A 23,395-nucleotide genomic window follows, 5' to 3' on the forward strand; every position below is an offset into this window, starting at 1 on the left:
CTGAGGGGACAGCAGTGCCTGATCCTGGATTGCGAGACACGTCCCCACATTCGTAGGAAAAGCATTAACCCTTTGAGCCTTCAAAGACAAAAATACAAACGATCATGTTGTGAACTGTACATCATTACATTAGGAAAGGTTGGTGTCATGTGCAAGTGTGTATAAGCTTGTTTAGTTGTAAATGGATATTGTGGGAGGTTGATGAATGGAAAGAATGCACATATTCGCAAAGCTTCTGGTTTGGGATCTGGTAGCAGCATACACTGTGCCATTGTGCAGCCTACAGAAATGTAATCAGATAAACAAGAGATTAACACGTAACATCTGCCAGACCAGAGTTATGGTGTACATTCTGTAAGTCTGCATTCTCCACACATACCAGTCATGAGTGCAGATCCCACTTTACAGCAGGGCGCTGCATAAAGCCAGTAAACAACAAAATCAAATCTATTAGTTTAATGTATAAGAAATTGTTACATTTATTAAAAAACAGGTTTTGCATGTTATTTTGCATGTTCTCTTGCACAATCCATTATGCACTGTGTAAGCCACTTTTGAGCAATCTCATATTTAATGTAGTATATAATAAATATTTGTATGTATTTATTATTTAAAGTCACCATGAAATCAAAATGGACAGTTCTTGGTTTTTGTGGAATATTGCAGTATTTATCATAAATGATTTATACCATGATTTTTTTTTATTAATGTGCCATCATAATCTTTAATTAAAATAACTTCCCCTCTTCTCTTCTCACTTAAATGAGATTGCAGCAATAGCAAACCACAACGATCCAACAATGGACAAAATTAAGTCCCGTCCTACTTTATTTGTATTTTTTTGAGAAGCTGTTTTGCATTGGCATACATCACAAGAAGAAGAAAAGACTATTGTAAGTTTCATGGTGACTTTAAAACAAGACACCACAGCTAAATAGGGTTAAAAAAATTATATCACCATACTTCCCCAGTTAACTAATCACAGCACATTAAGACATTCTGAAATGTTATGTTTAAATATGTAAACAGGGATTATCTTAGTAATTATGCACTGATTTGCATACATTTCAAGACCAGAAATCTGAACACTGGATAACACTGGATTTAAAAATTCTTGTTTCATTTAGCTGATTAGAGTTACAGGTTTTTACAAAGTTTTTATCACCCGATGAAACTTTTTTGTCGATTAAATCACTCTTTCTGTAAAACATTAAACAAGTTCAGGTAGTTAAAACACTGTTTTCAAATCTCATGCACTCTTTTTGCAAACCTCTAAACACATTCTCACTCTCTAAAACACATTTCACACTGTTATGCACTTATGTTTCAAAATGCTAAACACAAGCAGGCAAAAGTTAAACACAACTACAACACAGTTTACACACAATGACTCAAAATTATTCACACTCATTTCTAAAGATATGACCAAACCAGCTGTACATAATACAAGTCAGTTCAAAATGTGCCACAATTGACTCAAAATGTTGCACTGAATGATACCAACAATTAATGAAAACAAATAAAGAGGGAGAGGATGAAGAGTACGTGTAAGAGGTGGTGGATGGGGAGGAAGAGGACGAAGATGAGCAAAGTGTTGACAGTGTTGACAAGGCTGGATCCAGCACACCAGAGGGTTTTTCCATTTGCCTGTAAAGAGACAACATTGTTTATGTGACGTGGACAAAGTCCTCAGGCTGGACCCAACACGAAGACATGATGCTGAGGCAGAATGAATCTCTCATTGACTGAGATTTTGAAGTTGTACAACTCTTTTGAGTGTATTGTAGCATGCTTCATTTTGGCTTTTGCAGTTGGGTCACTGTATTTTCACAGTATGCAAGTGCTGAATATACAGACATTCAATACTATACAATATTCAGTACAATGCTACACTTGCAGTGCATACAGTATACAATTTATTCGCCTTACTATTGTACGTTGTGATTACTATACTTTTTAAAGTAATTTAAAATTGATTTACTTCTTTTTCTGTAACTGCCTTGTGTTGTTCTGTAATGATCTGTAGTGTTTATAATGACTTGCTGTGTGTATGATCTGAAAGCACTGTTTGATTTTGAGCGCATATAAAATGGTTTTGAGGCAATTGTTTGATTTTGCAAAAAGAGTCAGAGGTTTTCTGAATGTAGTTTGAAGATTTGTTTTTGTGTTTAAGGTTTTGAGAAAGTGGGTGATGGCCGCTCAGCTGATCTAGAGAGAGTTCGGGGAGGCTCAGGTAGACCTGTCTGCCTCTTTGGAGACCTCCCACTGCCAGTTGTTTTACTCCCTGACCGAGGGAACACTCGGCACAGATGCACTGGGACACAGCTGGCCCCGGGGCCTCCGCAAATATGCGTTTCCCCCAGTGAGCCTACTTGCGCAGACTCTGTGCAAAGTCAGGGAGGATGAGGAGCAGGTCCTTCTGGTGGCTCCCTATTGGCCCACCTGGACCTGGTTCCCAGAACTCATGCTCCTCGTGACAGTCCCTCCCTGGCCCATTCCTCTGAGGAAGGACCTTCTGACTCAGAGACAGGGCACCCGGGACGCGGAGGATCTAGGTGACTTACCCCCAGAGGTACTTAACACCATCACTTTTGCACGGGTGCCGTCCACGAGACGTGTGTATACCTAGAAGTGGAACCTGTTCGTCGAGTGGTGTTCTTCTTGCCGAGAGGACCCCCGAAGAAGTTCGATAGGGTCCGTGCTTTCCTTCTTGCAGCAAGGGTTGGAGCGAAGGCTGTCTCCCTCCACCCTCAAAGTACATGCTGCCGCTATTTCAGCATATCACGACCACATAGATGGCAAATCAGCAGGAAAGCAGGACCTGGTCATCAGGTTCCTTAGGGGGGCGAGACGGTTAAACCCTCCTCGACCCCCATCCATATCCTCTAAGGACCTTTCCCTGGTGCTTCGAGCTCTTCAGGATACTCCCCTTGAGCCTTTGCAATCAGCTCAATAAGCTTCTCTTCTTGAAGACGTTGCTGCTGATTGCACTGGCCTCTATCAAGAGGATAGGGGACCTGCAAGCATTTTCGGTTGACGAACCGTGCCTAGAGTTCGGGCCGGGTGACAACCATGTTGTACTGAGACCCCGGCCTGGCTATGTGCCCAAGCTTCCAACTTCCGTGCTCTGTATGTGGACAGAACTCAAAGTCTCAGGACCTCAGACCAGTTCTTTGTCTGTTACTGAGGCCAGCAGAAGGGAAAGGCTGTCTCCAAGCAGAGGACGGCCCACTGGATGCCATCACATTGGCTTACCAAGCACAAGGCGTGCCCTGCCCGCTCAGGTTGCATGCTCACTCCACGAGAGGCGTTGCATTCTCCTGGGCGCTGGCACGTGGTTCCTCGCTAACAGATATTTGTAGAGCTGCGGGCTGGGTGACACCTAACACGTTCGCTAGATTTTATAGCCTACGTGTAGAGCCGGTCTCCTCCCGTGTTCTCACCCTAAACGGGTAGAAGCACTGATAGGCCCTGCTCTGTCGGCTTGCTGCACCCTACTATGCTCCTTATTGCTCAAGAGTGAAAAACCTTTGAGTCCTCCAACACCCTCGGCCCGGACATGGCGGAGCGTCCGTTGAATCCTTGAGAACCGGGTCTAGGTTGGGTCCCATATGTGTGACCCTACGGGGATCCAATATGTGAATTCTTCCACGGCTGCTCCTAATCAAAGCCTGTGTCTTTCCCTTGGGCTAAGTCACCCAGTATTCATATGCAGTGCAATCTTCTGGCTAGTCCATATGTATTTTTCCATATAACTCCTTCGAAGAATGTGGCTTCCGCAGCGTTCCCCTTTCCCATAGAAAGGGCATGCTTTCCCAGTGTTATCCAAAAATGTCACTGTGTGGGTTATCACAGAACAACAGTGACAGATACACTCTGTGTAAGCCCTCTCCTATGGTCCTTTCAGGCAAGAAGGGCTTGCACAGGGCGCTGGATGGCGTGCAGCAGCTGTGGCGCTTTGGTAGGGATTCCTATTCGTCGGTCACGGGTTAGGGTTAGGGTTAGGAGACATACGTCCCGTCGTCACATCTGCTGCTGCCCGCCGGGGCGGCCAGCTTATCAGGCTTGGCTCCTCAAAAAAAACAACTGCAATCGCACCTTCTGCTCATTATATACCCGCGCTGCGTGGCTGAACAGCTGATGCAAATGATTGCACGCCAGTGTGCATTGGCTCGTTTAGTTTCACTCGAAGTAGATTGGCCTCTCTAGCGAGATTCCTATCCGTCAGTCACGACGTACGTCTCCGTTCCCTCCTTCAGGGAACGAGGGTTCCCATACGTCACCGAGACATTATACCGTATAATTACAGTACACAGTAACAGTGCTTTAGATGAGGGAAACTCACAATTGTCAAATTTATTTGTAGCCAATTTTTTCCATGTACTGTATTTTTGGCAGAAATGAGAGACGACTGCCTCAGGGAGGTAAGAGAGTCTCTCGTCAGAAGACCAAGAAATTGCTATAGAGCTGCTGTAAAATGCTGTAATGAAATTTGGCCGAAGGTGCAGAGGATGCTGAATATATTTATTTTCTAGTGTACTGTAATTGACAGTATACTCTATTGAGTTGCATACAGAGTTCTTATTCAATTATTTGGTATTCATCTACTGTAAGATCACTTTACAGTAGTGTAATGAAAATAAATTTTTCCTACAGCTTATTGTTGTATTTTACTGAATCTGCACTCTTTCATTTACGTTGTATACTGTAATAGGCAATGAGCTGCAAAATCATTGCTGAAAACCAATATGAGGTGTTTGTTACAGTGTTATTAATTGATCTCACCAGTTTTCTCCAGGGAGGAAAATAGTCAGTCTATTTGTTATTTGTGTGATATCTGGGGCCAAAGTTTGATTCTGACAAAAGAGAATTTGTTTTTGACCGAAATATTTGAGTTCGATGTGGAAGTTTGAGGTTTGTAAAAATTGGTGTGTAGTTATGAGATTGTTTATATTTGTCAGAAAATGGTGAATTGTTTCATGAATTGTGTGTTAGCAATCAAGAAAATCTGTAATAAAAAATCTGAAAAGAATCCACATTCAGTGACTTATGTACACCGTGTTAATTGGGGTGACCATGGTGGTGGCAATTTTTAGGGGACAATTCGCATTACCTTAAAGGATTAGTTCACCCCAAAATGAAAATGTCCTAATAATTTACTCACCCCAATGCCATCCAAGATATCCATGTCTTTCTTTCCTCAGTGGGAGAGAAATTATGTTTTTTGAGGAAAACATTTCTGGATTTTTCTTCTAACAATGGACTTCATTGGTTACCATAGTTTTTAAGTCCAAATCAATGCAGTTTCAAATGTCTTTGAAGTGTTTAAACGGACTGTACGCGGTCACAGCTGAAGAAGAGGTTGTTATCTAGCGAAACGATAGGTCATTTTCACAAAAAATTAATAATTTATAGACTTTTTACCTTCAATAGTTCGGATTGAGCTGATCAACAAACGGACAGGGAACTACGTCATCACGTTGAAAGGTCACGCCGGCGCCGGCAGAAGTACCGCCCCACTGTTTACAATGCAACCGTACGTACGAGGATAGTTCAAATAGTATTGTTTGCTATTATATATATAGTAATAGTATTCAGTGAATATGAATAGTATATGAATAACATTCTGATGAATATGAATAGTCGTTCAAATAGTATTGCCGGTGCCGGCGTGAACTTTCAACGTGATGACGTAGTTTCCTGTCCGTTTGTTGATCAGCTCAATCCGAACTATTGAAGGTAAAAAGTCAATAAATTATAAAAAAAAATTGGAAAATGACTAAGGGTGTCACGATTCTCCAAATCCTCGATTCGATTACATTTTCGATTCTAAAGTCACGGTTCGATTAGATTCTCGATTTAAATTTTTTTTTTTTTTTTAAAGCACAAGCAATGCCATTTTTAGACTTTTATGCAATATAATATCTGACCTTTGTTCGCAATGTACCACACACTACATTGTCAAATTTAAAACGTTTATTAACAACATAATGTAACAATAACTTATATCTTCAGTCAATTGGAAACTTAAACAATATAACCTATTACCTATTATAGTCCTGGGGCTCCCTGGACTCCTCAGTGCAGTCACAGGCGAATAGCACGGCGTTTTGAATTGGGTTCCCACAGCGTTTGCAACGCAGTACGAGAGAACGTTCTCGTAAGGGAACGTACTTGGTTACTTGCGTAACCTCAGTTCCCTTTCGTAGTCACTCCGAGTTACGTCGGATGACGACGAATGGGGTTTAGCTTAGAAAGCCTATCCCCTTCGAGTATAGAAAACGAGCCAATGGCAAAGAAATGCCATGGGTCTGCAGAATTTGCATAGCGTATCTCCGCCCCACCCTGGGGGTATATAAGGAAGTACGCTGGCAACATGCAGATATGTTTTCGCTTCGGAGCCAAGAGTTCTCTTCACTCCTACAGGCCATTCTGAATCATCTTCATTCTACGAGACGAGCGGCTCTTCAGTGTGTTTGTGTGATGGCGCGTTCCAGCGAGATCGCATTGCCTGCTGCTGTTTTGTGCAGTGATCTGCCGACAGTGAGTGTGTTTCTCCCTGGGCGCTTCAGCACTCTGCTGAGCTTTTTCCTCTCTAAAAGAGCTGCACGCGGCACGTCTTTTTCAAGACGGTTCGCCCGTGTATTTACTGAATGTGGGCGCGTGATTCATCTGCCTAACGGTCACGAGCGCTGTTTCGCGTGTTGGGCTTAATCACGCTCGGCAGCGCTCGTGGATGAGTCATGTTTTCATTGCGGGAACATGACCATTGCGATGTTTATAGATCGAGACTCAATGATCTCAGTGTGGGTAGAGTCCCCTCTGCCACATCCTAATCTATCTCTTCCTACGGGATACTTTGGCTGGTGGCCAGGGTGATCTGAGGGTTACAGTGTGGTACAATACAAAAAAATAAATAAATTAAAAACCTCCCTCAGGAGTGTCAGCGTTATTCGGGTCAGATCCAGAGCTGATGGCCATGCTTTCCCGGGCAGCTGAAAGCGTAGGTTGGAGTGGCGCCGCCCTCCCCCCGAGCGCTTAAGGCTTTCCCGGATGTGCATCAGGACGCTTCCGGCCCGCGGGAGTCCACGTGACTTTTCGCGGCCCGCGGGCGCCCTCCGCCTTCGGTGCCCTTGATCGTGAGGCGATCTTGGTCTGTATGTTCTCTGTCACTATTGTGACACAGGCATGCAGTCCTGTGTGTCGCCTTCGAGGCAGTGCTGACTCGGGAGTTATGTCAGAACCGGCCGCAGTGGAACGCTCGTCCTTCCCTGGCCAACACTGACAGAATGCGGAAACTCGACCACGCCCCCTTGCTGGGACGCTATGCCTCCCATGCCCGGCCTGGTCGCACACTACTGACCTCGCTCTCGGGCGACATCGGTACCTGCGTGATCCTGGGCCAGGTGGTGTCCACTAGAGTGGTCCAGACATGGGCTTAGCCAGGTTGATGTGAGGGGGTCTGAGAATTCATTTTCTCAGCCCCCCATGTCCCAGGCTGGGCTCTTCGGCGGATTGGCTTCGGCCACCAGAAGCAGACTCAGGTTCGCCTGCACTGATGGTCATCCATCCGTGTGGTCTCCTTAGTCTGCTTCCCGCCAAGGCCACCTCCATGCGGCTCCTCCCCTCGGGCCTTCACTGGCCCTGGGTAGGAGGTGGTCGCAGCAGGGCGGCGCTGCCCGTCTCCGCCCCTTAGACTGCCACGCCAGCCTAAGCAGCACTCTTGAGACGGGCAGCTTGGTCGGCGGTGTGGTTGAGGACTGCGCCCAACAGTCTTCGATCACTCCAGAAGCGGACTGAGGCTTCTGCACTGACCGTCATCCGTCCGTGTGGTCTCCTTAGTCTGCTTCCCGCCGACGCCACCTCCATGCGGCTCCTCCCCTCGAGCCTTCACCGGCCCGAGCACAAGGAGGTCGCTGGAGACTGGCACCGCCTGTCTTCTCCCCGCTGCAGGGGAGTCCGCTTCACTATGGTCAGAGGCAATGCCCCTGTCATGAGAGCGGAGGTCGCCACCCTACTGGCGAAGGGTGCGATCGAGACTGTCCCTCCAGCCGAAATGAAGTCCGGGTGTTACAGCCCCTACTTTATTGTACCGAAGAAATCCGGTGGGTTATGGCCAATCCTGGACCTGCGCGTCTTGAACCACTCCCTTCACAGGATGCCGTTCAAGATGCTCACGGCCAAACGCATTTTCGAATGCGTGCGGCCGCAGGATTGGTCTGCAGCGATCGACCTGAAGGATGCCTACTTCCATGTCTCCATTCTTCCTCGACACAGACCGTTCCTGCGGTTTGCTTCGAGGGGCAGGCATACCAGTACGCGGTTCTCCCTTTCGGGCTAGCCCTGTCGGCTCGCGGCTTCACAAAGGTCGTCGAGGCAGCCCTTGTTCCTCTACGGGAACACGGGGTTCGCATCCTGAACTCGATGACAGGCTGATCTTAGTGGATAGTGGACGCCATTGCTTTGGCATACCAGCAGCAAGGTCGACCATGCCCCCTTGGTGTGACGGACCACTCCACTCGGAGTGTGGCGTCCTCTTGGGCTCTAGCGCATGGCGCCTCGCTAACAGACATCTGTAGAGCTGCAGGCTGGGCGACACCTAACACATTCGCGAGATTCTATAATCTCCGAGTGGAGCCAGTTTCTTCTCATGTACTCGCTTCAACTAGCCGGTACTAGATTCTGCTCAGGTGTCTTCGCTTGCTCGCCATTCCTCTCCACGGACGGGATACGTGTGATATTTTCCTCAGGTGAGCCTAATAAGCCCTGAGTCTCCTCCAGCACTGTCGACATCAACACCAGAGTTATGCCACTTCCCAGTGTACCTTGGTATTCCTGTGTTAAGTAGGAGTCCTTAGTCCGTGCCAGTCTCACAACAGGGAGCTCAGACTTATGCAGGGCACTGGAAGACAGACAAGAGGTGGCGTGATTAGACTGGAACCCCATTCGTCGTCATCCGACGTAACTCGGAGTGACTACGAAAGGGAACGTCTCCCTGCCACTCCCGCTGTACCGCTGGAACGCCGGAGTTCAGTCTCGGCTCCTCAGCGAAGACATATCTGCATGTTGCCAGCGTACTTCCTTATAAACCCCCAGGGTGGGGCGGAGATACGCTATGCAAATTCCGCAGACCCATGGCATTTCTTTGCCATTGGCTCGTTTTCTATACTCGAAGGTGATAGGCTTTCTAAGCGAAACCCCATTCGTCGTCATCCGACGTAACGTCTCCGTTCCCTACTCAGGGAACGAGGGTTACATACGTAACCGAGACGTTCCCTTAGAGATAAGGGAATGAGTACTGCGTTGCCTTGCCGTGCTATTTCGCTCATATCAGGTACTTCACTTCAGTCGATTTAAACCTAAAGTCCTTTGGCGAGTTTTCTCTGAATTTATACACTTCAGCCGCGTCCAAATTGGCGCGCTCGAGGTTGGCAGGGCGCCAAGCGCTCCTACTCACCATAGGTTCGTGCAGTTGCCGCAGCACAGCCAATCAGCTCGCTCAGACGAGCTATGATGCTCTCACTGTGCAGCTGCAATGCGTTTTAAAATAAAGGCTTCAATATTCTCGAGAAAAGGAGTTTTACCTATTACAGGCAAGCCGAGCTGACGTGACATATGGGGCGTGGCAGCATCGACGATTCCATTTTTTGATTCGATAATCGAGATTGAGCATTAATTTCGATCGATTTCGATTTTAAATCGAAATCGTGACACCCTTAAAAATTACCTATCATTTCGCTAGATAACAACCTCTTCTTCAGCTGTGATCGCGTACAGCCTGTTTAAACACTTCAAAGACTTTTGAAACTGCATTGATTTGGACTTAAAAACGATGGTAACCAATGAAGTCCATTGTTAGAAGAAAAATCCAGAAATGTTTTCCTCAAAAAACATAATTCCTCTCCCACTGAGGAAAGAAAGACATGGATATCTTTGGATGGCATTGGGGTGAGTAAATTATTAGGAAATGTTCATTTTCAACGTTTTATACGTTTTAAGCTTGGGACATGGCCCCACCTTAGAAATGCCCAATAAATAAAAACGGAGCAAATTAGTCAGATAAATGAAGCACAGCTAAGGAACACTAATTTCAGTTTCAGCACTAATGAAGCAATTTCAGTATTAGCATTTATTTTATAAAGGCTTTACAATTTGTTTGACATTCTGTTGAAGAAATATATCAAGACCACTGAGTGAATGTAGTAATTACACAATATGGGGAAATCCAGTACTGCATTTTTCTGTAATAATAAAACCCTAAACCATCAAACAATCATCAATTGGCTTGTAAGAAGCTTTATGATGAGGTACGATATCAGCATAGACACAGAAAGAAAAGGCACATTACAAAACACACAGGTTTCTTCTGAGAGATAACATACCAAATACAAGATATTTCTACACAGGAAGTCGTAGGAGGAGGGAAAACATTCTTTGTATGCTAAGACACAACCAAAAAGGAAATGTCTGATTGACATTTTGGAGCTAATGTAACTAGATAAAACTGAAAGGTTTTATGGACATTAATAGTATAGATAAACGTATTTTAAGAAAAAAAATTAAACATTCCTCCCGTATATTTTAAATATATTAAATTAAAATACAAATTACACATGCTCAGCTGGTGCAAGAGAATTACTTAGTGTAAACAATCATTGGAAGACTCAAAGTGCCCTCAGAAACCAATAGTGCCTCGTGCTAAGCAATAGCCCAGCTTGTTTTGGTTGCCTATGACAGACATCAGACCAACATATGCTTCAATTAGAATGGGTTGATTCAGCACAAGAACCCCGTTGGCTTTTCCAGGTACAGGATTCTTGCTGTGGGCTCTCTGCGCTGCTAAAGTCAGCTCCTCCCTGAAGTTTTCAATCTAAATGAGGAAGAAAAATATGGAAAAGTAATTTATTCAGTACTAAAACACATGGCAAAAACAACTTTTATATGCTTATTTGGCTCAACTTGTGTTTGTCAGGTTGGTGGTTTCTGCTTGTCAAAACAATCCTGTTTATGTTTTCTCTTTTTTTTTATCAACCGTTCTTCATTTTTGTTGAACCTGCTGTTCACCTCAGTAGGTGGGGTGGAATGTGAGGAATGGGAATGTGTGGCTGTGGGATTAGACACCCCCGTAGTCCAAATGACTGGTTATGCGATCTTTGAGGTCACCTGCATAAGACCCTTCGCTCACACCTTGAACTACATACATACTTTAGAGACGCTGAGTGAGCCAGGGACCAAAACAAATCTAATTGCAAAATTTTTGATTTCAGTGATTTTTCTATATGCATTTGGACTATTTCTTGTTTATTGTCTAATTAAATGATACAGCCTTAAATCGGGGGTTTATGCATCTAAAAATTACATACTTTTTCTAAACCAATGACCACTTGACCTCAAACTGTCTACGAGCCCCCTAACTCCAAAAAGATGATCATGACATAATATAAGGGCTACTTCAGATAGTTAGCATAACAACAACAAAACAGAATATCAGTTTATCTCCATATCCCTTGTGAAAAAGAAGAGCTTAATTGTATTGAATGTGCACTTGTTGTGAACTTCAAATCTTAAAAGTAGCCTACAAATTTATTTCTATCCTTGCCGATAATGTAATAATTTTTTTAAATTATTATCATTTTAAATCATTATATTTTAATGTTTTGTTATGCTTTAAATAAGTGCACTTACTTTATGTTGGCTAACATACTACACATACTAAAGTAACTGTAGTGTGTTATTCAGTATTAGGGTAAAACGGGGTTGAAGGCACACCCCAAGTATAAAAAAAATTGCTTTTCACTACTCCCATAGTGTATGATTGAAGGAAAAATATATATGTTTTATTGAACATTGATGGAGCAACAGATTTTGTGTGAAAATAAATCATAAAAGTGGTAAGTTTGTTTAAAAAGCGTATAAATGTATGAGATGGCAAGCAGGACCTTTTATGACACACACAAGGTAAAAGGCTCACCAGCATAGGGCAAAAGGCACATATTATTCATACAAATAATAGAAAATAAAGTCAAATGCACCTTTTACCCCAGTACGCCTTTAGCCCCATGGTACCCAATATTTCAAGTTTAATTTATTTAAAAATGTAGTAAATTACAATTTCATCATTAAAAATGTCTACCGGTAATTAAAAAATAAATATATCTAAATACATAAATACATAACATACAAGTGACATTAAAGTATATTTTAGTTTCCCATAAATGCTTGTCAGTACATTTAGCAGTACACTTTAAATACATTTCAAAGACAGTAGAGAAATTATGAAATTACATATAAAGATGTACTTAAGTCCTAGTTAAGTGGGTCAAAAGGCACTCTAGTTCAGCTAATTTCAGCTAATTGCATTTAATAAATTTAAGTAATAATATATTTTCATTTATTGCAATTAACATAATTGTCTGAAAACATTACGTTCTGTTCGCACTACAGTATATTCTTTTAAAGTGTATTATTAGGTACTTTTAAGTACTTAAAAAAAAAAAAGTATGCCAAAGTGTACTTTTTTCACAAGGGAAAGATAGATATAAACAAAAGAGGTTGCTTTTATATGCATATAAAAACAAGCAAAAAAAGCATACCAAAAAACCTGCACACATAAAATAAAAAGGTGTTTGGTAAGCAGATGGTAAAAAAAACTCATGTATTTTTGGCGATGGGTGGATTTTTTTAACAATGGCAGATAAACTATAATTATCGCCAAATCTAAATGATCAACCTTCAGTGCTCGGCCTCTTAAAACCTGGATCACAAATGTTTTTATTGTCAGGAAATTACTTAATGGCATGTATATACACAGATAAACTATAAACTATAAAAAAGTCCAGGTGGAACTGGTGAGCCTTTCATAGATTAATAGTCAATTTATTTATGCAGGAAATTTCCACTGACCCCATTTGATTTCGAATGACCCCAGATTGAGAAACGCTGCCTTAAGTAACCTTGCCTCTAGCCTCAAGCTGTCATTCTTTGAAATCTTAATCATGTAGTGAAATAAATATTGCACCACTAATGTTAACTGAATACGTAATTTCTTCCTAAGATGACTTCCAAGAAATTGTGGATTCTTACTCCCCCTCTGCAAGTCCTCTGGCAGCTTCTGTAACACTTGTGAGTAACTGGTTTTGAGAGTGGCTACTGGCTAACTGAGCTCATTTAATGGTTGGGTTTAGTCTGATAGTTTGAAGATCTTATAGGAATATGTCAGAGGTAAGGAATGAGACCTGACTGTGATAAACGTGTTCTGTGTGTTGCATTATAATACTCACCTCACACAGGTGACCCAGCTGCTCATTGGCACCCCTGACAGGGTGATAGGTGAATGAACAGAAAGGATAGTCAACAGAAAAAGGATTCCAACGAGATGTGAAAGATGGTTCTCTGAGTTTATCCCAAAACACCCGCACACCCTCACCTTCTCTCCTGAAAAACAAAGACATATCGTAATGCTTGTATGCTGGAAGACAATGACAGATAGATGATAGCATTGCTAGAGAAATCTATATTTACAATAAACTCTACAGGGGACTCTACAAGGAAATGCTATGGGATCCACAGAAAAGTTCAGAGAAAATAAATAAATAAATAAATAAATACATACATTTATTTCTATATATCCTATTTCTATTTTTTTTATTTAATTTTTTCTATTTCTAATTATTTATTTTTTCTATTTTTTCTATTTATTTATTCAGTTTTTCTATTTCTATTTATTTATTCTTTCTATTTTTCTATTTCTATTTATTTATTCTATATTTTTCTATTACTATTTGTTTGTTAATTCTATTTATGCTTATTTATTTACCATTTTTTTCTATTTATTTATTTTTATTTTATTATATTTCTATTTATTTATTTATTCCATGTATCATTATAGAAATGAATAAATAAATAGAACTAGAAAAAATAGAAATGAATAAATAAATAGATAGAACTAGAAAAATAGAACTGACTGAATGATGTTTATAAAAAAATATATTTTAGGAAGGGGGTACCTCACAAGAGAATAGTCACATTTGGGGGTCCCTGAAAACCCCTGACATACTGATTGCAAGTCTAGTGGGAGGATTCGATGAGAGCAGAGAAAAACACTATGGAAATGCAGAAACGCAGATTTTACAAATATAAATAAATAAATAAATGAGCTTCATGAGTTTGCTGACGCATGCACAAAAAGCACTCGGTACAAAAACAGGAACAAGTGGCACATTATCTTTTGTTGCAACATCTGTAATCCCTTACTACTAACAAGTGCATTATCTACTCTGGGATTCACAATTTCATGCTTTCAATTAGGTCAGCTTGACCCCAGACCCCCCAGCTTCCCTCCCTGCCAAAACTGTCACCATTTCTCTTCAGGTCGCCTCCTTTATATACAGCCCAATGTAATGTTTGCTAAGCTTAGAGGCAATTCCCTCCGCTCATCAGATTTTCTTTCATCCCCTCTGCCTTTCTCTTTTGCCATTTTAAGTAAATATTTTTTTAATGAAAAGCCTAGAGGGGATGTCTTTATTTTCCAGGCTGATGAAACCTCATAAGACAAGAGAGTGCCTGGCAGCAAACACAGGGCTTTAAAACCTCCAAACATTCGCTCTTTGTAATGTGTTGGCACCCTTCCATGTTTTACAAGCATCTTTCACAACAGACAATGTACTATTTCTCCATCAGTCATGGAATGAAAGGCTGTGATTTCTACAAATGTCCATGCAGTCACACTAAGAGACATTCTTCATTTAACACCAATTTGTAAGTATTGCATCATGTATTGGTGGCAACAAAATAAATCAACAAGCAATAAATAGTTTTTCCTGTTAATATGAGTTTTTGTCATGCTTTCTATTTCTGTGTCATTGCTCCAGGTAGCCCCGCCCACAGTGAAATGTCATTGGTTTAAAATCGCATTCCTCGTAAATGTATATTAAACTTTGAATATGTTCTGATTGGCTGTTACTGTGCCGCATCCCACAGCGTTTTCACAAGAAATCTGACACATCATGCCTGGTTAAAATATTCTAAATGAGGCAGTACAAAAAACACATTTCACAGTTTTTTACTTCTTTACAGAATGATTAGTAACCATATCTGTGAAATCTTAGAAGTTTTCTTAACTTCATGAAAGCTAGCTTTTAATGGAATGAGCTTGGTATAAATTCAATTTCAGGAACTTTCTATCCTTGATAGAGTTTTTGAAATGGAAGTAAAAGTAGTTATGCTTCACTAGTGACATTTGATAAACGTGTGGCCTGTAAAAAAACACTTCTCGTGTGTCTCGCTGAGACTGATATGCCCTTAAGCACAACACCATAGCCATTAAACAAACGTAACCACATAACCAGTGACCTAGCGGGCCTCCTTCACTCTCATACAGACAGACTGGGCTCCAGGTAAAGTAAAGAATCTACTGTAATCATTACAAAACATTCAATCTTTAGCCTCAGGAGGTCTAATTTTTGTTTAGCTGATAGATGGATACATTTCTCCACATTCACTCTCCCCTCCACTTGACTGAAATATTTCTAAATTATGACACATAGTTCTTGCATTCTAAAAAAAATGGTCACATCTAAATAATTTAAATCTAAATCTTTAATTTAAGTAAAAAAATATTAATTCATATTGCAGAATTTATCTAAATAAAACTAATGTTTATGTGCTAAATCAGGTAGAAATAGCTCTTTAAGGTAACAATTGATGGTTATAATTTTTTTGCAGTTTAGTAACCACAGTCATGATCATATGATTTTAAGATATGATATCATAATATATGTTGCACATATATTAAGGGAGGATACATGAGAAATAAACGTATCATCTATCATCAATATCCTGCTACTTTGTACCCAAAAAAAAAAAAAAGAAAGGCTTTAAGGTATGGAATGAAATGAAAGTGGGTAAATCATGACTAAAATATTGAGTAAATAAATGATAAAAGCTTAAATAAACTTAAAAATGATTCCTTTAAGTATGTGTAATTTATGATTTTTCATTTGAGCATATGACCCTTTGTTTTAAGAGTACACAGAGGTGTCAGTGCTTGGAATCTTTAAGCATAAAGCCTTTTATGAATCTTCAACACGAGACAATTGATGTGCATTGATGTTCAAAACATGTGCACACAGTTGCTTAAAACGTGCCTGTTGCTTTTTCCAGGTGTGTCATATTTTGGCAAAAACCAACAGACTCCAGAACACACCTTAAGCAGGACCAGTTCCTGCCAAACACACATACCTTAAAGCTACAGAGAAAGAGTGACTCTTTAGATAAAAAAAAAAAAAAAACATAACTACAGGGCAAGGCTGTGTCTCCAGCTCTCACGATGCTGCCTATGTTTACACTAACACTCTCAGACCTTGACAATGGCTGCTGAGGTCTCGCGGGCTACACCCTGCTGAATAAACTGTTGTGTTGAGAGAAAAAGAGAAGAAAGGTGATCATGGGGCGGCACAAAGCCCGACTCAGAAAAAAGGCTGAAAATTTGACTTTGTTGAGTATGTAAGGTTTTTGTATGTTTGCTTAAAAGCGTAAAGTGTGCTTTTGTGTGGACATGAGCAAGTGCACACGCATACATTTTTGTGCCAAAGCAGTTGTGTATTTTACTGTGTGTGTGTGAGTTGATCCAGATGATTCCAGAGGTAAGCTATCAGTACGCACGGGCCAGTTGAGACAGGCAGAGGGCTGGGCTGCAGCAGCCAGCGGGCTGGGACATTCACTGTTTGTGGTACAGGCTTGAGCTTTCACTGATCATTGCCACTCACTCTCTTACACACACACACACACACACACACACACACACACACACACACACACACACACACACACACACACTATTTCATTCCATCACTCTACATGATTGAGAAAGATTGAGAAGGGGAGGGAAAAGGAGGGATGAAAAGAAAAGGTGAAAAATGGATGCTAAGATTTGTCATGCATGAAGCTTCCCCGAGACACGTTACACACAGGAGTGCATTCCTAGAAATAAAGTCACACTAAATTTGATGATTCCTGCTTGCCATAGAATTGGAATAATGGCCAAGAGGAAACATTAAATTTAGTGTACAGTACTTATGTACAGTACACTAAATGTACAATACTTGCAGGAACATTTCTCAAACATAAAAATGAAAAAGAGTGATTTTTAAAAATGTCAATTGTAAAAAAAAGTGATACAAAATACAGAATATTTTAAGACACTTTAGATAGTATATATAATCTTATAACTAATATTTCATTTTATTAATATTCAATTGTATAAAACAAATATTTTGAAAGTTGTTTTAAGCATGAAAATGTGTTATTGTTCCATAGTGCATACTGTTTAAAGAAAGTAATAATCATAGATGTGTTGTAACATATCACATTTTTGTAAAAAGGTTAATTACTGTACTAAAATTCAAGTAAAAAAAATGTATTTGTAAAATGTATATTTATTAGGAGGGCTGTCAAAATTAATGCGTTAACCAAGCGGTAGGCAACCTTCCGGTCTTCTCTTGAATCCAACACGGAAGTGACTTAAAATGCAATTCATCGACTGGTTGCTAGAGACAGGCTCCAAAAGAGAGTCAATCCCATATACCCCCAATGTTAATATGCCCAACTTTACAGCAGAATTTTTTTTTTTTACAGCCTGGTACAAAAAGTGGTTTTGGTCTTTATAGCTAATTTTGCCCTTCATGACAACTGTGAGGCGGGTACAATTTTTTATAACATTCTCTTTAAAAGGGTGGTTGATTATGATTTCACTTTTCTAACTTAAGTTAGTGTGTAATGTTGCTGTTTGAGCATAAACAATATCTGTAAAGTCACAGCGCTCAAAGTTCAAAGCAAAAGAAGACATTTGCTTTTAAAGAAATTGTTTTTTAAGGACTACAACAAACGGCTGGTAGGGACTAGACGACATTCCTCCCGGGTTAGTGAAATCACTAACCCTACAATTTACATAGACCCCACCCCCAGGAACACACAGTCCATGTTGAGAAGAGAAGAGTTGTTGTAGTAGAGCACATTTGTGAGTCCGCTCAAGCTGTCACATACGTCTTTTCACATGCAATACTATACGTAACACAAATGCAATAGCATGTCACTCTGTAGGCATCTTACAACAGTTCCCACACGAGCGATTTTATAGATTATCATGACAGAATATGCTAATCAAAGACTTGAAGATAGTTAGCTCCACATCAGCAACATAAATTGATCAAATAACCATTCAGAAACGTCCTGTTGCATTCTACATGTTGTCACTCTTCTTGAGTCTCTCCATCATTGTCCGACTCCAGTTTAGACATAAAAGGCAGAACAGTTTCTGACATTTTAGTGCTTGTCAGCGTGAGGTAATTGGAGCTGCTAACACACAAGGTCTTGAAGCTCTGCCCTTTGTGACGGGAGCAGCAGCAGCAGCTCATTTGCATTTAAAGGGACACACACAAAACGACATGTTTTGCGCACACAATTTTAACATGCTGTAAAAAATTATATGTGGGGTATTACATTTACATTTATGCATTTGGCAGACACTTGCGACTTACATTGCATTATCCTATACATTTATACATAGGTATGTGCAATCCCCTGGGATCGAACCCACAACCTTGCGTTGTTAACGCAATGCTCTTACCACTGAGCTACAGGAAAGCTCAAGGGTATTTTGAGCTAAAACTTCACATACACACTCTGGGGACATCAGAGACTTATTTTACATCTTATTACCATAGTCTCGAGATGACAACACGTGAAATTATATTCAGAGCTGTTCACGTCCTCGGACTGGGAATTACTGGCGTTTCTATGGCACCACTAAATCTGCGGCGGTCAGGTGGTACAGTAGTCGCATGGTACAAGTAGGAACCCTCAGACAATTCCCATCTACAAGCTGCAATTACGAGCTCAACGAGGACGTGAATGCTTTTTACAAGTTTTTACAAATCACGTAATTGCAGTAATTACGACCTACACACACGACTCGTACGCACAGAAAGCCACTTCAGACAGCGCCTGAACGGACAAAAACAAAATTATGCCAAAATGCCTGTTTTGTCGAGTATCCTCGCAAGCACAGTCTTAAATTAGTTAAATAAAGTCTTAAAATGAGATGTGTGTCAGATCCGCATCATGAGCGGCAAGTCTTAAAGTGACAGTTGCCCAATAAACCTGCTGTTGTTTGTCATTAAGGATAATCAAAGAACAAAGGAAAAAGAGAAAATCACTCACTGCTCTTGACTGAATAACATTTGTAGCTTTAATAAGTATTAATCTACATTTAATTTATAATTTATGCAGTGAAGACTGAAGTATTTGATATAACTATTCAATTTCTGTATATATCCTTAGACCTACCTAAAAATCTTAAAGCATTATTTACAAGGTTACACGAGTCAAAACCAATGAAAATAATAAATTTTTGTGCATTTTGACAGGGCAAGAAAAAATCTGAACTGATCTGACTGGGCCAATAGAAAAAATTGAGCCCTGATATATTGAAGGGCACATGTATATGTGACATTAATTATAATGGGTTTATGTGAATATTGTTTTAACTTCACTTAAAGGAGAAGTTCACTTTTGAAAAAACTTTTGCTGATAATTTACTCACCCCCATGTCATCCAAGATGTCCATGTCTTTCTTTCTTCAGTCGAAAAGAAATTAAGGTTTTTGATGAAAACATTCCAGGATTTTTCCACATATTATGGATTCCATTGGGACCCAAACGGTTCAAGGTCCAAATGACAGTTTCATTGCCGCTTCAAAGGGCTTTAAACGATACCAGACGATGAATAAGGGTCTTATCTAGCGAAACGATCGGTCATTTCAAAAATAAAATAAAAAGTTGACGTTTTATAAGCACAAATGTTCGCCTTGCTCTGTTCTGTGATGCGCGTTCGTGACGTCACGTAATACGCAATTACGTTGAAAAGGTCAAGTTTGATGTGTTTACAAATGTGCGGAAGGAGGACCATATAAACATTTTCAAATGTATTTGTGTCAGTTTATCGTTTAAAATGCCCATTTCGTGTGCGCATCCTGAGTGTTTTAATATTAAAAAGCCAAAAAGAACATTTTCTTCAATTTTTCAAGCGTGACCTTTTCAACGTAATTGCGTATTACGTGACGTCACGAACGCGCATCACAGAACAGAGCAAGCCGAACATTTGTGCTTATAAAACGTCAACTTTTTATTTTATTTTTGAAATGACCGATCGTTTCGCTAGATAAGACCCTTATTCATCGTCTGGTATCGTTTAAAGCCCTTTGAAGCGGCAATGAAACTGTCATTTGGACCTTGAACCGTTTGGGTCCCAATGGAATCCATAATATGTGAAAAAATCCTGGAATGTTTTCATCAAAAACCTTAATTTCTTTTCGACTGAAGAAAGAAAGACATGGACATCTTGGATGACATGGGGGTGAGTAAATTATCAGCAAAAGTTTTTTTAAAAGTGAACTTCTCCTTTAAATTAAAAGTTTTTAGATATTTTTTTTTTTTGAAATATTAAGCGTAGCGTCAGTTCTGGCAAGTCACGTTAGTCAAGCTCGCATCAGCTGACAATCATCTGATCCATGTCTACCTACAGGAATACGACTCCTATCACTGTATACATATATAATCTCCTTCAGTATTATCAGCAGTTATCACGTTTCTCAGGAGCTAATTACCCTCCTCCATCCCCAGCTCCTCCTTTCATACAGTCAGTATGGCATTCTGATTCCCCTTGAATCAGAATAAATTCTTGAATTATGTTGTACTTTAAAATCTTGAATTAATGATATCTGCAATACATTCATGTTGGTTCTGTTCTGTTTACCCCAAGGGTAGGCTGCATGGATGCGCAGGGAGCTCTCGCCCAGAACGGAACCATACCGCCAATCCTAACTGTATGCAATTGCCAATTGTATTTGACGATAGTGGTCCTGACAGAAGTTAAAATGTTTGGCTTTCAATTATACTGTGATGATAAATAGCTACACTGTAAAAAAATTCTAACCCTCCCAAATCAAAAATTTCAAGTGACCGATAACATCTAAATTTTTCAATTGGCCCAAGTGAAATTCTTGTTGCAATAGTCTGTTAACATTGGCTCAATGAGAAATAATACGTCAGACTAATTGAAAAATTTAGATGTTATCGGTCACTTGAAATTTTTGACTTGGGGATGTAATTTTTTTTTACAGTGTATGATTATTGGCTAAAATTGAGAAAAAAAAATCTATTTCATAGACACATCAGTAGCAGTATTGGTATCGGTGATGCCTTTCATAAAAAGATGACATCAAACAAATATTTAAAATATAAGCTACTGTCTTTGTTTTTTCTACATGTGAAATTATTACAATATAAAAATATATTAAAAACTTTAATGTTAGGTGTGATTAATCGTGATTAATTACAGAAAAATGTGTGATTGATTACTTAATTTTTTTAATTGATTGACAGCACTAATATTTATTTATTTTTTATATTTACACAAAAGCAACTGTCACTCTAAATTATGTTTTATTAACAAAGTTCGGGAGAAGCACGTTCAGATAATTAAAGCTAATTAAACAGGTGGAGCACATTCAGATAATCAAACCTAATTAAACACGAGTGGAGCACACTCTGTTAATCAACCCAATCAACGAGTTAAGAGGTGTATATATACAGCAAACTTACCTCTGTTCATTGACAGTTTAACAGCATCCCTCCCCCACCCCATCTCCTCACTTCTAGTCCTAAATACTCTTACAAAAACGGGGGGGGAGTACTCCGGGTTCAGGCAAAAATTCTGAGCTCGGAGCCCGGAGCCCTCCCCCCGGACAACACGCAAAATACACATAATCTTTACTCTGTTTAATTGATGTAAGTGTGAACTCGTGAAATGTCAGTAGTGTCAGAGTCCCTCCCCCAGAGGAAGACTTCAAAATTAAATTCCTTAAACTGCTTTTGTATGAAAACAGCTTCTCATTTTATAAACTGACTGCCTGTCTATTAATTTTCATCATGTTTACATGTTTGTTTTGAAGTGTTTTGGAGTCTTACAAAAAAAACAACAACTGTGGTTTATTTTGAGATTTTGGACACTTGTGCAACATTTGTGATTCATTATACGCAATTACTCATTGATTTAAAAGGTATCTGCAAATGGTGACAAGTAAATCTCTGAAAGTGATTCAGTGACATCAGGGCCCTTATATGGTTGGCTTACCGGATACTCGTTAGGATCACTGGAGAAATTTTCGAATGCCATTTCTTCCTTCAATGCTAGAATCTAGTCTATTGCAATACAGAAACACCAAAAAGAACCTTTATAGAAAAAAGCTTCATTCCTCACTACATCAGTGCCACTGAATGCCTAATGAGTTAGCCTATATATTTTTGTGAAGTCACAAATGTTACTAGTTGCTATTAGCTTTAATAAGGAGCAATCTCACTGACAAGAACATAGCAGTAATGGTAAATTGTTTTAACTATAATCATTTATCATAACCTCGAATGACACAAGAAGATACAATTATTAAAATAGCACAATTGGTTTAATTTAGGATTGATGAGTTTAGTTTTTGAACCACTTCCAGATTGAAATGTCACCTCAATTGTAGAATGACTCAAAAATAAACAACAAGAAACACACACACACACTCAAATGTATTCTTAGTTAATCTCTGGTGCAGCGTCTTGAAATTCCTGTAGCGGTCGACTGCACTTATGTATGGCTGAGGACTAGTAAGTCAACACACTAGATGAATATCAGAGGTCTGCTACAGCTGTCAGGGCAAGTGGCTCGCGGAGTGCCAGAGCCAACAAACAAATCCCCAGATTGCTCAATAGATACTACGATTGAGCAGCACGGCCATTCACTGTGGTGGGCCATCCGTGAACCAGTCTTTTACTTGACATGATCGAAAAACAAAATTCATGCAAAATATTTCAGAGCAAGAGAATAAGGGCGAGAGGAAGAAATAGGTGGGGCTTTTTCCCAGTGACTAATTTCCTTCAGGAGGTGAAGATCCAGGAAAGTAAATGCCAAGAAATTATGCATCATAATGCTTCTGTTTTACGTAGGCATATCTTATTGCAATTAGGCATAAATCAGCGCTCTCCATATACTGTAAAACACCACAAGATTTAGAGATTTAGCGCTATGCTTCCATTTCCTGACAATGACAAATCAAACTAGAGTCTCTCAGGTCTAAACAGTGCTGACACATTATTCTACATGCGCGCAGTGGACACAGTCAATACAGTAAATGACCTGGCAAGCACTAGCATGTTGACACATAGTTAAGAAATGGTTAACAAATCCCTATGTAAACTTTAGCTAATCCTTCCCAGGAAGTCAATCACAATGAATGCTTCAATACAGTTCTGTTGTTTGTGTAGTTTTTACCCCACCCAGTGCACTTAATGGA

The 23,395-nt window shown here is 40.1% G+C and overlaps 1 protein-coding gene and 1 long non-coding RNA gene across 2 annotated transcripts in view; both read right to left on the reverse strand.

The window, feature by feature from the left end:
• Positions 1 to 4,503: 4,503 nt before the first annotated feature.
• On the reverse strand, positions 4,504 to 7,933 carry LOC309514091. Its single transcript, XR_014211600.1, has 2 exons — positions 6,611 to 7,933; positions 4,504 to 6,579 (listed from the first exon to the last, which is right to left on the reverse strand). It is a non-coding gene; the product is annotated as an uncharacterized lncRNA (long non-coding RNA).
• A 2,178-nt stretch (positions 7,934 to 10,111) lies between these two features.
• The window catches only part of tprg1 (tumor protein p63 regulated 1), a 29,237-nt gene continuing 15,953 nt past the window's right edge, over positions 10,112 to 23,395 (reverse strand). Inside the window, exons 5-6 of the mRNA XM_082190223.1 lie at positions 13,281 to 13,434; positions 10,112 to 10,870 (exon numbers count right to left, since the gene is read on the reverse strand). Coding sequence (XP_082046349.1) covers positions 10,676 to 10,870; positions 13,281 to 13,434 — 349 coding nt within the window. The 3' untranslated portion in view covers positions 10,112 to 10,675. The remainder of the gene's footprint in view (positions 10,871 to 13,280; positions 13,435 to 23,395) is intronic.

Source organism: Leuciscus leuciscus (assembly GCF_965113295.1).
Source record: "Leuciscus leuciscus genome assembly, chromosome: 14".
Classification (NCBI taxonomy): domain Eukaryota; kingdom Metazoa; phylum Chordata; class Actinopteri; order Cypriniformes; family Leuciscidae; genus Leuciscus; species Leuciscus leuciscus.